Below are 17,906 nucleotides of genomic sequence, written 5' to 3' on the forward strand. Positions count from 1 at the left end.
ACTTAAAATACTATCTACCTAATCCGTCGAATCTATATATTATGACATGGTGACAAGTCGCTGATGGCCATTCCGGAGATGTAGGTATATTTCGTAGTGAGTTAGGGACGCGGAGGCGTGTCGGGTCTTTGTTTTCCATTAATTATCCCGTGGCGATATGTGGCTGATGTATGGTATTAGCCCATCACTTTGTCTCTAAACTGTTGACCTGGCTGTCGATTCTAGATAATCCAGCCTTTCTCTCTATTCACTCACCACCATTAATCTTTTGTTTGAGACGACGAATTAATGTGTTGTATCAAACCGTAATCTAGTGGTTTGAAAACTTTCGGTTTGACGGATAGACAGGTAAATAAGAGTTGGGAAGCCGAATCTGCCCTAATGCCACTCTCAATCCCATTGTACACTGTGGACCCTATTGATCCTAGAGTGACTCTGGCCTACTGTAAATAGTAACCAGTGACAGGTGATGGTACCATAGCCCCTCAACCTCTCTCATCTACTGGACGAACACACACCGGTAAGTCAGTCTGTAATTAATTTTCTCTATAGATATTGGAATTCCTCAGCGTTAATGAGACTCATATTTCTTATTTTAGACCTTGATGGTGACTATGGCAATTTGTAGCCAAGATTTCACCTTTTATGATGTTAAAGACTTGTGAAATTTTATTGTTGGACAAATCTGATTAATCTAGTTGCGCCCACTCTCAAAATTACAGCTTTAATGAAATAAAATGTTTAAAATGGATGCGGTATCCTGGAAGCCACAAGATAACTTTAGTTTGGTCCATATATAGTTGACGGTTTTATAGGCCGTATACGTCTCACGTCCTTAGTGAAGTGAGTGACTCCTCATTCAGGGTAACTTTCTCTAATTCTCATGGATTAAGCAGTTAAGAAAGAAAATAAGGCAGAGGTGGGATTAAAATACAAGTTTGTCTTCTGTTGTCATGACAACTGTGGTATGTTATCTTATACTTGTTCATTATATTGTAAGTTTATTTGAATATAACTTATCATAGATGTAAATGCATTGTACTCAATCAATTCTTGATGAAAATAATCCATTCCTTTGTCGCAAATAATAGCTCATCAGATTTAGTGTTTCCTTTTCTTCAACGACACTAAATAAATTTTATTGTACCTTGTAGAATTGTAAAATCAATTTGATATTATAATACAGTGAAGCGCGATACCTTGGACCTATGGTCCCGTACTTGGAAGCTATATATTAAAATGTTCATTCAAATAGTATGTATGGATTAGATACCGCTTATTTACATGTTTGTACAATCAATATGACATGTGTTTTCCTTTATTTGAGAGATCATTTTGTTTAATATGAGATATTTTTACGATAAGGCATATGGTAGTATTGACAAGTTACAACTTTTCACGATAGAAAACGTTGTTTAGACTTGTCTAACTTTTATCGAAAATGTAGTGTGATGTGTACTTAAGTTTTCTCGGTCTGTCTTAAAATTGAAATACATAGCTTTATATTAAAGGTATATGTGATAGACTAAGTAAGTAGACCTGCCTTAAAATATAAAAGTTGTAACTGTATCATAACATTTCATTTCACTTTATAAGTCTTCGGTGATAAGCATTTGGGGCCGCGGTGGCCGAGTGGTTAAGATGTCCCGACATATTACCACAAGCCCTCCACCTCTGGGATGCGGGTTCGAATCCTATGTGGGGCAGTTGCCAGGTACTGACCGCTGGCCGGTGGTTTTTCTCCGGGTACTCCGGCTTTCCTCCACCAACAAACCTGGCACGTCCTTACATGACCCTGGCTGTTAATAGGACGTAAAACTAAACATTTCATTTCACTTTATAAGTCTTCGGTGATAAGCATTTGCATCAATTTTTTTTAAAAGTAAGTGGAAACTCTTACTTAGTTTTTAAATAACGTTAATCCGCAACAATTTGATTCTTTTATCTAAAATAATGTTTCTGTCATTACACGCAATTTGTAATATTTTCCTTCAATTAAATAAATTTCAGCTTAAAGTATGGTTACGTGATTTTGTTAATTACTTTGGGGTTTTTTTGTAATTTAAATTTGATCTACATTATCCCTCATTCCATCCAAATATAAGCAAGTATTTGATACTTTGTAACGTATTACATATTTTATTACATATCCCGCTTCGATTTACATCACGGTATATACGTTTTCTTCCACGAAATGTACTTAAATAGAGACCTTCCATTACGAGTCTATATTAGGCGGCTATTAGTACATGTGGTACATGTTTCCTGTTTATGATGGACATGTTATTATAGTGGAGATGATATTAATGGTGCCACCACCACCTGATAGTCTCACGGTAATTATAAAGTACAGAAACAAAGGGTCACAGGTACTGTCGGGTTACCGTCAGTATTGTACCAGGGATAACTATCATGGCGTCATGGATATAAGATAATTACAAAAAATCAATACGAAAGATTTACTGAAAATTTTAAACCTAAAATAAACTTAAAAGCATTATAATAGACCAGCATCAATATATCAAAAGATTTTATTACACCTGGTGAATACAGCTATTTGTCTAATGTTCCAGTCGGCTATGGAGCACATTGTTTTGTCGCCAAACCGTGTAAATACTGTGTTTGTACGGAAATCGGTATCCGTGTGGATTTCAGCCATGTCGAGGGTATTGTTTATACTTACTTTATCAAGTTACAGATGCTGTAGATAGATAGTGCTGGCTTCAGAACTAAGTAATTTTAGTGTTAATTAAACATAAAACAACTGTTTATATAAGCAGTGAATATTTAAATAAGGCAATTGTTATTCAGAGATCATATTTACAGTTTAAAGAGGTCTCTATTTGACAATAGAATAAAGAATACCGCAATTTCAACTGAAATCAATGATATGTAGGAACGTATTGGAGACATAATGATATCTTATAAACAAGTGATATAGCACGATGACAATATGACCAGGTGTAGCTAAAGAATGAGCGTCTTCTGATCCATCCGCCATAGAAAGCTGGGATGTATGTTACCGGAAGAAAATTATAAGACATATCAAATACGAAACATGTTCATTTTTAAACTACATACGAAAATAGAATACTTCCGAATGGTGCCATAATGTTGTAAATGAAATTTTCTCATGGTTTATTTGTCGTACGAAAGCTGCTATTTTTCTATCAGTAATCTTAAAATGTAAAAGAAACAAATATATTGTATACAAAAATAGGTTACTACATGTACAACTATTTTACCAACATAACTAATTTTAAACCATCGCACCATGAAAAAGTTCCTATGATTGCTTCAGCGATTGTAAGGCAGCGTTGAGTGTCCAATAGGTTTGGTGTGGAGTAGTCATATAGCGGTTGTATAACCTGACCAGACCATAGTCCTGTTGACGACGGACACAAATGGCCATCTATACCTGTCCGTATCGATCATCATCAAACATTTACGATCAATGTACACACTATTACTGGTGGCTATACCGGCAGCGGCGGTCACCACACCACGGTACATGGGGCGTGACAATATTGTGTGTTACCTATTCTATATATGGTCAGACAGGAACGATAATGCTAGATTTAACATCAGACTCCAAGATAATACATCAACAGTCTCCTTTTTTCACAATAAAAATATTTTATTCCCCTAGCTGGAAAGGGATGTATATATATTTATGTAATCGCAAAAAAATTATATGCACATCTGTATTATGATAGGAGCTGCCAGGGCTGGGGCGTTCTGGGGTCAACTCCCCGAACAATATTGTCCTCACACAGGAGGACTCAGGGCTGCCAGGGCTGGGGCGTTCTGGGGTCAACTCCCCGAACAATATTGTCCTCACACAGGAGGACTCACACAGAGCATATATGTCTTACACTGTACTACTTTAGACTTGGCCAATCGGAGATGACGTTTCAAAAAGTTATATCTTTATTGATTGCCTAAGAAAACTTAAATCTAAGACACTGTATTATGATCAAGGGGGTAATGAAAGCCAACATTATACCATACACTTATCTCTGTGCTATTAATAAGATTGATCTTAGCACTAAACTAAGATAATGTGTTGCAAATGATTTGCGATGTAAAAGCGAACAAAAACACTATGGCTAATGTACCGTGGTATCATATCATCACACTATCGTTTGTCTGTGGTGATATGCTAATATATTATGTCGATACAATATTTTTACAGGTTTTTTCGAGTTATCCTCCTGTGAGATATGAAAATAAAGCCATTTACAAGGGATCAAAGCACGTAGCAATGCTTGTTTCGAATGTCAAGGTATGTTATTTTAGGGTGCATTTGAACCAAGAACATAAATTATGTAACACGTTTTTATTTATTAAGAATTTTTATATGTTACATCATATGCTTTATTGCGTTGGTGGTAACTATGACAATTACTGCTTTATATAAGTGATAGGTGAGATAAACATTGAGTAGCCCAACTAGGTTTAAGCAGTACTTTATACATATAGAAATAGCATGATATGCTTTACGTTGTGTGAAATAACGTGTTATAAAACTGTTTGTAAATTTTGTGAATATGTCAATATGGCGGTTTAGTGTTTGAAATTATATCTCAAATTTTGTTATACAGTAGCTTCTTTTTTTATCTAAGTTTGTAATTAATCGTTCAAATAATTCATAAATGCTGATCGTGACAATGACTAGATATGACTGTTCCCTTTTTACGTGTTGACGTAATATGTTTATCGACCTCCGGCAGCCCCTTATCTTACACGCGACTTCACACGTCACCAGATATAGGGCGCTGTCAACGATTGGCTTGATCGTTTCTCCTCATTAATTCCCCGATTATCTATCACTGCGCTTCCTTAACCAAATCTGCACATTCTATTTCAAAGTTCCGTGTAATTTCGTTATCATATTTCCTTCAATTAATCAAATGTCATTCAAATGCAGCTTATCAATGAATCGCATTTGAAGATAACTTTATAGAGCAAAAGGTTACCTTCTTTGTTGGATATGTAAGTTAAGTGTTCTTAGTTTTACTTTACATGCATTTTGTACTTGATTTGGTTCATATGTCGAAAGTCTATATCACACAACACGGGTACCAAGGACTACTAAACGGCCGGCAGATTTGGGTATGGATTCAATTCGGTGTAAACGTAAGTCTGTATAATTCTGTAAGCGAGAAATGTGATATTATTCCGAGTACAGCTGAAAGTATGTAGTATCATATTTTGTATGCAGATATCACAAGGTCGATGTTACCTGGTGCGTTGTAGTCGTAAAGTGTGCATCAACGACCAGATCTGGTAAAAGTACGATTCCCGGTGCATTTAGTACACACAAATATAATTAGAGGCATAACCATATCATTGGAGCTATTGTTATAGATAACGGCAATAGGTGTGCGTCCCTTGCTCTTCTTTAAAAAATAAATTGCACTGTTTTTATTAACCTTGTCCTCATAAAATTCATAAACTTGAAACTTAACAAATAATTGAAATCAACATAAGAAATACTCGCAAAAAACAAGAGAATATAAAAACTATTTCAAAGTGTCTCCAATACTAGTATTCAATACTAAGTTATATATTACACATGCCCTACATATGTCCTAAGAACTTCATGTAAAGTTATCTTTGAAATTTCTATCAATATTTTTCTCATTTTTAAATCAATCTAAAGATGTTATAATCCAATGATAGCTAGATGTGCTAAAATATCAAAAGTTTACGATTCTATGTACAGCACATGTATTTTACCGTTTATTGGACTTTGAAAGACAATATATCGTAGTATTTAGTTATAGTGTTTGATTTGGTTCCGGTATAGTCGCCAGTGTATCCGCCTGTCTGAAAATCCTTATGTAAGTGTCATAAACTAGAATGATGCGTATATTAATTACTACGGAATCGTATTCACCATCCAACTATTTATTAAATTTGTTGTTCCGTGAAATCCGGGTTAACACATCAGCAATTGTATTTCAAATTTAGCTTAGACATTCACGGTGAATTATGCTAATATCCAAATAGTGATATAACAAGCAAGTCGACATTTCATAAGCATTGTGCAATAGTTATCAGCAACTGCCTACTTGTTACGTATTCAGTCATTCTAATGAATATATAATTTGTAAAACTACTGACGAATCGCATCGTAAGATTATAAATAAGTAGAATTTTATGCATCAATTATCTATTAACTTCTTCAGTGTAGTATTAGGACAACCCATCCTAGACGAATTATAATTTCGGTCATCAGGATATCATGAAAATTAATTGAATTGTATTTTATTAATACGGATCTACATTACATCAGATTTATGTAATGGTTGGATATTATGCACGATTTTTCAGAAATTAACATACATCATTCTAGTTTCTGTCACTTACTTAAAATCAGGACAAGCAGACAGACACATTGGTGAGTACGTCAAGTTAAATACGTTTAAAAGTTAATATGTTGCACAGAAGATTTTTATGAAGGCCCAACTACACAGCACGCAAGTTATTTTCAACCGTTTAACGTCATTAGGAATACATAGCGTCAATTAACATAATTCCTTGCTAATACTGTATTATTAAGTTAAAACACGATTTTGTTTCAGTTAAGACGTGAACACCAAGTTAAAAGTAATTTTAATTACTTAATTATTTTACATTCAATCTTGATGGTGTAACATTATATTGCTTAGTTTAAGTGAATATTTATTACTTCGTACAACCTTTATATAATTAGCAGTTTATAAGCTACATAAAAAATGCGAGCTATGTCAATTTAAGCTCTATATACTAATCTCTAACTTTGGAGTGGTTAACACTGATGCCATTGATGTGCAGAGGTCAAAGGTTAGATTATCGTAACCAATTAAGCATATAAAGGGTAGATTTATAAGGTGCTTTGCTACAGTAGACTAGTCTGACCTCGGAATATTTGGAGGTGTACCCGCCGACGTATCGGGTCTCAGACGGACCCTGGGGTAGCGATGGTATCGCCTCATGTCCTATTATCACATATTAGGCCTACTTATGAATTTATCCCATGCAACGAGCTATCATAATATCTACAATTACTTCACTTTCTTGATTATGAAAAATACACCTTACAAACTTTTATTCCAAACATTTGAATAATGACCGAAGGCACAAGAACGACCTTTGTTTTAATACTCACTCTTATGCACGGATTGATGTTTATTTATTTACAATGACAAAATTTGCACAGCTATATACATTATATAATGTAGATGGTCATAGTAGTTATATACTACAAACTCATGTACCATAAACGTATGTGGTAGATCTAGATAATTAATCGAACTGGGGTTAAAAGTTCGTTGATATTGATTTTATTTTGTTATGTACTAAAGCGCCCCTACGTATTTTAATGAACCTTAGTACCAAATTGCTTTTATTTATAACCTTTTGCGCTTATTTAATTTGCCGAGTTTTAGGACATCGCTACTTTAAAATTTATTTGATGTGTATGTAATTATTTACGACTACAGTTTTGTGAAAGTATAGTATCATTATTCATCTTTCATTGCTGCATTAATTACAATGTATATGTTGTGTTCATACTCTGATAATTTAATAAATTATCATCCCAGCACTCTTATCTCCCTGAATACACCCTGACTATCGATCCATTGATTCCTTACCTCCCTAACACAGACCGCCTGTGATTGCTGTGCTATCAACGATGTCAGTATCAAACTTTGATATAGACCCTACTCGACTGTCTTTCACAGAAAGACCAATTTCCGTTACAACCTTTTGATTTGCATAGTGCTTTGATGCCAGAAAACTATCATGTCATTTTCTACAAAAACCTAACGACTGGAAGATTGGGCGACTTAGCTTTCTCTGTCATAGTCAAGTCAAGGGTATCACTAGGAATTCATTTGACAATGGACATTGTATTGGAGGGCATTAATTATTCGGTTTGATACGTTCAATCATCACATTCATTCAGTCTTTTCCCCTCCGAAACAGTCGCCATAGAATGAAGCATGTATTTCAAAATTATTTGCATTAAACATTTCAGCTTTGCATTGTGTTTGATAATTGAGAATGGTATACTTTGTAAATGATGCAATAAATAAATTGCAGCTATCAAATAGTCAATAATGATGTTTTAGGAATGTATTGATAGATATACCTAATCCAACAAAAGACAGCAAAACTGCAAACGTAGCAGAGAATCTCACAAGAAATAGCACAGTGAGCTTGTCAATCTAATCACTTTAAAAGTGAAATTAATATTACATAATTCTATTAGAAAGTGTAATAACATCACGTAATGAACAGCTCTATTACATTAAAAGGATTTTGTAGATGCGCTGAGGACAATTTGAATTTCGCCACATGCTGCACTCATTCTCCCTGTTAATCGCCTTATGTCGTGACATTACCCCACCAACACCCTGGTGCAATACCTCACACCTTTGTTACAGTATAGCAGTCTTTTCATCACTTAGAGATTAACGTAACGGTATGCATCATTTCGGAAGTAAATTAAAGGAAAGTGAAACAAAGGTGACAACTGTGTTGATATAGTGTATTATATAGCCAGTTACACCCTGCTGTTGACCCCGTCAAGTACAATGACACCTGAAGGCGAGCGAACTCACTGCACAATGTACACCTCATTATCATCAATATTACTGATATGTCTCGGTAACAGGCATGCTACAACGGTCAATATCGAGCAGAGAAATGTCAAAATTGAACTTTGGTCCCTATTGATGTTTATGTAATTTGTTTCGTTTCTTATTGAGGCAGCAATCTTTGATTGACATTCCCGGCGCTGTGAAAGCCATAATGGCAACATAATAGTTACCTATACAGCGCTTTTGTTAATATGTATGAAATGTGTATTCTTCACGAATGAATGATAGCATGTTCTAATTAGGGTGTGTTTGGTTTTACAGTGTTAACAACTGTGACAACGGCTGTAATTCCAGTACACTGTATGACTAGTTTATAAAACGTATTTGTTGTTTTACAATCACACCATCATGTATAATGAATATGTACTAGTATCTATTGTAAACTCTTTTATTGTCAAAGTTTGGTTTATATCACCACATTCTCATTTGTTTCTTTTTGTATTTAGTCATAACGCCTTAGTTTTGTTTTCAATTGAACGTAGCATTCGGTGAATATGTTAGCTAACTTTCTATCGATGGAATTTTAATGAAGAAATAGCTAAATATCTCTATATCACTCTCAGTTCTGTCCCTGAATACATACCCATTGTTATAGTTTCAGTATTTACAAGTCACTACCGCAGACATACAATATTATTCATACCAAAGATTTTCTTTTAAACTTTTGTATAGAGATCCTTTCTGCCAGTCGTGGTTGTTAAATGGCTATTTCGTACTCGCGGAACAACAAAACAATAAAAAGCCATACTTTCTGTACTTAATTAGCAATGACAAACAGTATTAGCAGCGAGGTATTTGTCCAATGAAACCTAAAACCCGCGGTAGTATATACGGTAATCAACTTTCCGTTATAAGTAAGTGATCATGTATTTACGGTTTGTAGAGAATCACAAACAATGCTCGTTATTGCCTCCAACTATGTACAAATTATCTTCTCTATACAAAGATTAGTGTCAAATCGGACCTGGCTCGTCTCACCAATACACATTAAAACCAAAACCAAACAAAAAGATTTCTTAGTTTATTATGGTGTGAAGGGGTGAGTTTTACCTGAGACAAAGGCTAACTTTCTATTTCAGTGCTACTAGAGGTATTGTTGTGTAAAAGACAGTGGTTTTAGACAAATGATACTTTACATTCCAAGACTTTTAAGGGGACATTCCTGTATCATGTTGCTTCAACATTTTGTATTACATTTGGAGATAGTAATCTAGTCGTATCGTCAGCATTGCTAAAGTGAGAGTTACTACTCTCTGTTACTACTCTCTGTAAATAAGGTATATTGACAGTCGGTGTCATCCTGTCAGTGAGAGAGCGTTCACTAGATAGTTAAACTAGCACTTGTGGTTTACATACTAACTTTGTGGTCTGTTTGATGTGGGATATAAACATAAAACGGTAAGGGCTGATTTCTTATAACCAATGACACTGTTTTATCTTTATCTAAAACATGTTGATATATTTTATTCTCCTTGACAGTTATGGTAAATACAAATATACATAATCGTTCAATTTAAATCACAAATTTACTAGAATATCAAGAAACTACATATTTTTAATGAAATGAAATGGCAATTTTAAACTGAAGTTGAAAATCACTAAGTTATTTGATTTTGTACTGTATATTGATGAAGAAGCTGCTCAATTGTCTAAACTGATAAACCCTTTTCTCTAAACTCTCGATTCATTAAGTTTTGCTTCTTTCCATCCATACTCCGAACATTTTGATTGGAGGATTCGCTTCCAATTATTAATTAATTACGTTCTTAGCATCTAAGCACAAACATCAACGCATATACTGGCATGAATAGACAAAATACCATTTCTTTTATTGTGAAGAGTGTATAGTTGGTATGTTTTGTTTATGATGCCTATGGTTCGAGATGGATGATATTGCTTAAAGGAACTGTATAGTAGTAATGCCAAAGTCCGTGTTCTGTCTTTTTCTTTTTCTTCGTCAATTTGGACTATAAAAACCAAGCAGCTGTGTAGTCAGTAAATTAAAAAAAATGAAATATAAAGAAAGTACGACAAAAAAGTTGCAGCAGAAAAATTCTATCTTGAATATCGTTGGTGTGTTTAGTATAATCCTGTAGTGTCGCAGTCATATTTGAGGAAAATGAAAGAAATCTTGTTTTATACAAACATGTCATTCGTGTCGGGGTAGAAAAGTAACATCATATCAAGGCTGAACTCCAGTGAATAGACTACTGTCTACCGTGTATCACGATAGTGATTGATAATGTTAGATAGTATCTGGATATCTTACCGACATGCACGATTAGATCTCGATAGAAAATAATTCCCAATCCATCATAACAAATTGTGTGTTTTATGAGCAAGATTATCAACCATGGCGTCCGTCCTCGCTCCAAACTTCGCCTCTAGGATCAGACCCAGCGTGATCGCCTTTCGTTTTTGTTACAGTTGTTTAAAAGTCTTTTGTAAAGATCTGTTGATTCCCTATGGCTTTCCAAATAACCGGGCCTTATCATTGTGTAATTCATACCGCAACAAAAGCGGCCTTATCCGCAGTGTCACCTAGCTATCATAGTCCCAACAATGTCACATATTTGTCCAAACAGAGAGTGATTCCATAACATAAATAACGCTGACAAATTTATGAATGAAACTTAATGCGACCTATCACATTTCACAAAAATAAACAAACAAGTATTCATGGCGTGGCGAAATCGTCCGTGTATTATGTGTTTGTGTGGTTAGAGGAAGCATCGTCCTGTTCCGGAGTAGGGTAAGGGGATGGGAGTTAGGAGAGACTGTGAAGTAACCCTTTGTTTGGTAGTGTACATTGCGGCCCGTCCAGGCGTTCGTAAATCCAGACGATCATTGGCCTAGAGTAATTACCTGTGTGGTAGTCGGGTAGGTAAGGAAGGCCACGAAATATCGCGTGATGATAGTGTAACAGTTTCGTGCATAACACTTCTATCCAATGAGGACATTTGACGGCCAAAATTACCCCCAAAGTGGCAAAGCAAATTTGAGTAAAAAAACTTAATGTGTCGTGTTTCGTATCAAAGAACAATATCTCTTTTCTTTCCAGAGGAAAATGACACAATGGTACACGGAACAGCGTTCGATCTACACCTTCATTAGACCAGTTACTAGTGGACAGAGCAGACGACTCCTCTTGTCTTCCGAGGACGGACCACAGGTCTAGATGGCCCCTAACCGGACACCTTTCAGACGCAGCATGTTTGGTCTGAAAACTCCCATCTCCAGGTACAGGAGGAGATCCAACTTGGATGATTTTGATGGAATTCGTAGCATTCTCTCGAGAAGGTAAGGGAATGTGTGTTATAGTATTCTATCCTTAATGTTGGAATTCGTACAAAAGTAAGGAAATATGTGTTATATTATCCTAAATATAAGAATTCGTGCAAAGGTAATGCACTTGGTCTCGTATGTCAAATATCTGTCCGAACGTAAGAAGGTTAGGAACTTGAAAATACATTTGGACTCTTCGAAGAAATGTTCAGCATTCTTTTTATGAAAATGTTATGGACTTTGAACATATATCACATTTTGCTAAGGGAGATAAGAGTTTCTCGTGTTTTTATACTACATGTATTTGTTTTAGGGCTTGCAACAATAGAGAGAAACCGAAACAAGACAAATATTAACTTTTGTCTCGGTTCTATTTATTCACATGAATAATTTATAAGACTACTGTCTCTCGCAAATGTAGGTAAAGTCAGGAAGTCCCACAGACTGTGTACATTACACTAGTATAGTAAGTTTGTAGATTCTGTTCAACCACAATCAACCAAGCTTAGTTTACTACTGACGACACGGAACTGTTTACCTGACATGACATCAGACAATGAGATCAGTCTTAGTTCAGCTTCTCTTGCTGTATCCTATATTGCATCCTCGATACTCCAGGGGTTCCGATCACTTTCGATCTCTACACCCCGGAACTATCTCATAGTGAAATTGAAGGCAGCTCAGCGGAAAGCATTTGACCAATCACAGGCTAGCAAAGATTTCCTTTGAAGAGTACAGAGAGAGAGATGCCTTACATCAAAGCCACACAGTCAACCACAGTGTACCGTTATACGACTCTTTTGATGAACATCAAATGACTAAATTACCTGTTCTATTCTGTTGCCTCCAGTTTAACTATGAAATAGTCCAGGGGTGTAGAGATCGTAAGTGATCGGAACCCCTGGAATGTCGAGGATGTCTATATTGGTGATTCACGCGCTAACTAGACTCCACTTGTATAGTAGATCCTACATTTACAAAAAGTATTAGTATATTAGAACACTATTAATCCAACAACTTATTTTCTACAACCCACATACACATATCAGATACTGGTGGATTGGCATTTCTTAACATCTCATCGGAGATATTAATCTAAGAACTATTGTCGTAAACCACAACATATGGTGGCTGCATCAGCAACAACACAATCAACAGTTACCCGATTAGATTCAACAAATAGATATAATATGGCCATATAACTTGCCATCCGAACCACGGTTTGGTACTGACTTCGTGTGCATACATTGATGATGGGAAAGGACTTCTGTTGGCATTCTTTGTCAACTGTTTTATTTGGATCAAATTGTAATTGAGCTAATTAAAGCTACATGTATTTATCTATCACAATTTGACAGCAGTGGAGCATGTGCCGTGTTAATCTTGAAGGCTTTCCTGTGGAGTGAGTGGCCAATCACATTTGTATTATGTTCAGATTCCTTTCCCCAAAGAACGATATACAAAGGCATTGCCACCTAGAGAACTGGTATTGTCCTTCTGGAGAACATGCAAAGTTTGGGTTGATTCCTTCAGATACATATATGTATTACTGTAATCGTCTTGGATATGTACGAAGTGACTCTTATACAAGCTGCACGTGGATGATTTAACACAGGTGTGGACTGTGAGAACTATCCCTTGTACATTCAATAATACACTATATATGGACCAATTACAATCCCCATTGGTACTATGACCACGTACGTCTACCAGAGAAAGGAAGACCCTCAATGAAAAGTGATAATTACTTATCTGTTCAGTCCATAACTATGTTTTTTGGTGTAATCAAGTGTCGGTAGAGGAATTAATACGCGAGATCTGTTATAGATAGACGTTCTGCTTCTGTTGGCAACTCATTTCAGCTCCTATCAGATTACAACGGACCAGAGGATTTGTCTCCCGTGTTCCTTAGACTTTCTTCTTTAATAGGACCCCTGCACCTGGTGAACGCCCGATGTGATAACCAATTACCACACATACGGGACATATGCACTTTTATACATTACCACAGCCGTGCTCACAGAAATGACTTATTCCCGATAGATTTCGCTTTTCGTGGTATTGTGAAATTGACAAGTTGTTGTCCGAGGAAAATTAATTAAACAGTGTTATTTGATGACATACATCCGCTGTCCATACAGCTCCGCCTCTAAAGATCTCTGTCCTCCTGACAGATATATGCATAATAACAGCAGAAAAACGGGTACGGGTTCTCCCCGTGATGGCAGCATAAAACCCAGTGATTAATTACCTGACTACGGTTATCAAATTGCATGACATCCATAATTGATCTTAAAATGCAGAAAAACCGCATCAGTGAAGAAAATTATGCTAAGAAAAAATATTTGATAATGCTTATTTTTTATGCATTATCCTGCCCTATAAACCTACATGTATAGCATCAAATTCGTCAAAAACATTTTTAGATATTATTGATAATATCGAATTCCATTTTCCATTTCATTCATTCCTAATGTATATGACAGACGACGTGTACAGTATGGTCTTGTTAATTTCATTCTATATCAACTGAAGCTTAAGTATTTTCATATTAACATTTTATATCATTAAATGTCGACTAGAGATGTCTCCGCTGTGTACAGGATTACAATATGTTTGGTTTGTACGTGTGTTGTTTATGGATACCGTGCGTTCGTTTTGTCTCATTGTGATAGAGCTACTTGCCAATTGTTCCCTCAATGAAACATAGCTAAATCGATGTGATAACCGTTCTCAAACTCCAGAACATTTAACAAGTTTTCTATAGGTCATGTTTATATCTATTATGAGAGCAATTTCGATAAGTTTGTGTGCATAGTCTTTTTGTAGGTGACGATATGGATTTCTAGATCGATGATGTTATAATCTCTGTTTTGACAAGTTTATCTGTCAAAATCTGACCATGTATGAGCTGACATCTTTGTTATTAGATCTATATAAGATATTATTAGATATATTTTTTCCCTCAGCCATGTGTTTTAGTTTGTTCCTAATACCTTTTAATGTCACATAGAATTATTATCCATTTCTAAGATTTTGAAACATATTTTTCTTGTGGTGTAATTTACACACGGAAGGGATTTTATAAGTAAGCTATCTACATGTTTACGAAACAATGACCGACTTATATTGACGTTTAACAAAGTGAAATTACATGCAGTGCACGATCACGTCTAACATTATCTTGAAGTCAAACACTGTCGTACCTACTTGCCATAGCAAACATGTATACAGCGATGTATTGTTCCGTGCAATGTTTCCCGCGCCACTTCGCGTGAGGGCGTGAGACCCCGTGTGTACATTTGAAGAGATCCCAGGGTCGAAGTCACAGCTACTACTACCGTTAGTTGGAATTCGAAGGTCAATCATTTAACTAATACAACAAATATATGACTTGTAATTAATACCTTTGTTCGGATCAAATTACAGACAGTCAGTCAGTAAAGGCAAATACTATATACCACAATGTTTACATGGCTATTGTAATGGAATTTGTGGGACAAAATCCAGAACACCCGAATTTATAGCTGATTCGAGGTAAATAGGTTTCATGACAGTACACTATATTAGTATGATATTTGGTTTATGAATTCAATATAAATAAAACAAAAGATAATGAACTACAGATATTTATATAATATATGATCAGTGTCTTCAATTATAAGCTGTATTTTGCGAGGATTAAGAAAGACAAAAATTGCGAGCTTCGTTTTATTCTGCAACATTACCAAAAAAAAATGAAAACAAATAGTCTAATAAAAAAAAAACCATACATAATATGATTTTTATATTTAACAGTGTTACATTTATTAGAATATTCGTAATAAAATGTTCATTAAACATGCTCAACTTTCAAACAATAATCGTAAATGAAAAAGTAGAGCTGTTTTCCGTCAGTGTCGAATACAGCAAAAATATACATGTTGGGTGTATTCCGACAATACTAATGCTGGTTGTAGGACTAATTAGAAATGGGTGTCCGTAAACTGCATGTTTATAGTATGATAAATCCTCGGCAGAAAACCTTACCATAATAAATTTCTCCCTGTTCGTTTGGTACATTATATACAGTCATGAACAATAATAACTCACCCGGAGAATCTTTAATTTATACCCAATATATTTGCTTGGTGTTGTAACTTCATTTTAGACCTTCGATATCAATTTTCTTATGCTATTAAATGTTTTATAGAAACTTTTAATTTAATTTTTGTTTCGTGCCTTTACACTTATTATATTGTCAAAAACATTTATATTGGATTACCGATGAATTTGCGCTTAATTTGATTTAAAAATTCATAATCTTGTTACGGGATTTGGAAAACCTACAGCAAACCCTTTTAAATACTACACAAACGTATATCCTATTTTCACGGAAGAAGAGAGGTAACTCGTTGTACAACAGATACTTAATTATAATTAATTCATATACTGCATATTGCTAAATAGTGATTTTATAATTTTCGGTATTAATTCAGCATACGCATGCCCATGTATAATATTTTATGTTAAAAATGAAGATATCGATTTAGATATGTAAAATATAGAATCTGTTATAACTAAGTTCACGACACATGCATCGTCACCTGCGTATTTTAAAACTGCCTTATAATTTCTAAATGTTGTATCAAATATAAAGAAGGTCAATGAAAAGTAACCTTCGCTAACTTTCTTTCCCCCAAATTTGACTTTAAATTTTGCTATAATTTTGTAAGAATACATGCAGTTTATATGCATTGTAGGCGTAGTATGTGATAAATTACATGAAAGGGTTTATAAAGTAAAATCTAATTAAATTAAATTAGATCTGTAAACATATGCTTGTGTAAATTTAATTGACTCTTTAAAATGTCATTATTCCGTCCTTGGATATTTCACACTAAATCCGCTTTACAATCAATGCGGATTTAAGCTTATTAATGTTTAAAATACCAAGAAATAACCACTTTAACGGATTGTGAAGCAGGTGAATTGCAGTTACTCCCCTTTGTCCTCTTCTTGACAAAATGAGGCAAGAACCCCCTTATCAAAATAAATCCCCGGATGTAAACAAAATGGAGGACAAGGAAAGGTGAATGAGTGAAAATCGAAGTTGTATTAACTACATTTGATGTGTGGAACATCAAAGTATGGCCCACAACACGCGGATAGGGCCATTTTATGATCCTAGATTGGAACCGGGTGTTCTAAGTCATACACTCCGAGAAACGTCACCGCGTAAATGGGACCTAGGTACAGAAAGGGGTCACCAAACATGGAACCCAACAAGTTTTGACAGAACACTCACAACTTTTAGCAAGTCAGAGTAAGTGATTATGGGTATATGACATGTATGTGATATATCATTTTGATGCTAACTGCGTTATGGTTGTAAAATTTGTGCTCGTTGTCGTGATTACACGGTAAATAAACCTCTGAGTCACTGGAGCGGATCGACGGTGTGAACAACAACAAAGCCGTGTATCACATTACTGTACAGTTGGCCATACAGTAGACAAGTGGTGTCAGTGTGTTCGGTTACCGTTAATATGAATTTAAGGCAAAGCCTCAGAAGAGCGCAGCTACATGTAAAAGATTATAACATCATAACTTTATATTGTCTATATTTTTCTATGAGATTAACAATAAAATATTTCACTGACATGCAAATACTATCGATAGTTAGAAAGAATTGAAAACTATCCAAATGAAATAGTTCAATATACACGTACTTCAATCTTGTTTTTATCAGACGCAGAGAAAACTTGGCAACATGCCATGCTATCAAAAATACGCGCGAATCTGTGCCGTCATCTTTGGCGTCAGGTTTTGTGACGTCACTGCTGACGGTGTCGTGCGCTTGAGAACATACACAGTACATATTGGACAACTACATTTATTGCGTTGTTCTTGTACATGTGTAAATTAAAACTACTTACAGTAATCTTAAAGTGTATACTGATAACACATTTAGTCTAGTACAGAAAT

The 17,906-nt window shown here is 35.2% G+C and overlaps 1 protein-coding gene across 7 annotated transcripts in view; it reads left to right on the top strand.

The window, feature by feature from the left end:
• Positions 1 to 17,906, top strand: part of LOC138327320 (protein inturned-like) — a 45,825-nt gene that overhangs the window by 15,379 nt on the left and 12,540 nt on the right. For 2 of the 7 annotated variants that reach the window (XM_069273329.1, XM_069273332.1), the window contains exon 2: positions 11,716 to 11,954. In XM_069273329.1, coding sequence (XP_069129430.1) covers positions 11,833 to 11,954 — 122 coding nt within the window. In that variant the 5' untranslated portion in view covers positions 11,716 to 11,832. Of the gene's footprint in view, positions 1 to 4,195; positions 4,286 to 9,919; positions 10,053 to 11,409; positions 11,535 to 11,715; positions 11,955 to 15,778; positions 17,245 to 17,906 lie in introns of those variants that run through there. The other 5 variants (XM_069273330.1, XM_069273331.1, XM_069273333.1 and 2 more) reach the window with 5 other exon arrangements.

The sequence above is a fragment of the Argopecten irradians genome, chromosome 7 (genome assembly GCF_041381155.1).
Source record: "Argopecten irradians isolate NY chromosome 7, Ai_NY, whole genome shotgun sequence".
Taxonomy (NCBI): domain Eukaryota; kingdom Metazoa; phylum Mollusca; class Bivalvia; order Pectinida; family Pectinidae; genus Argopecten; species Argopecten irradians.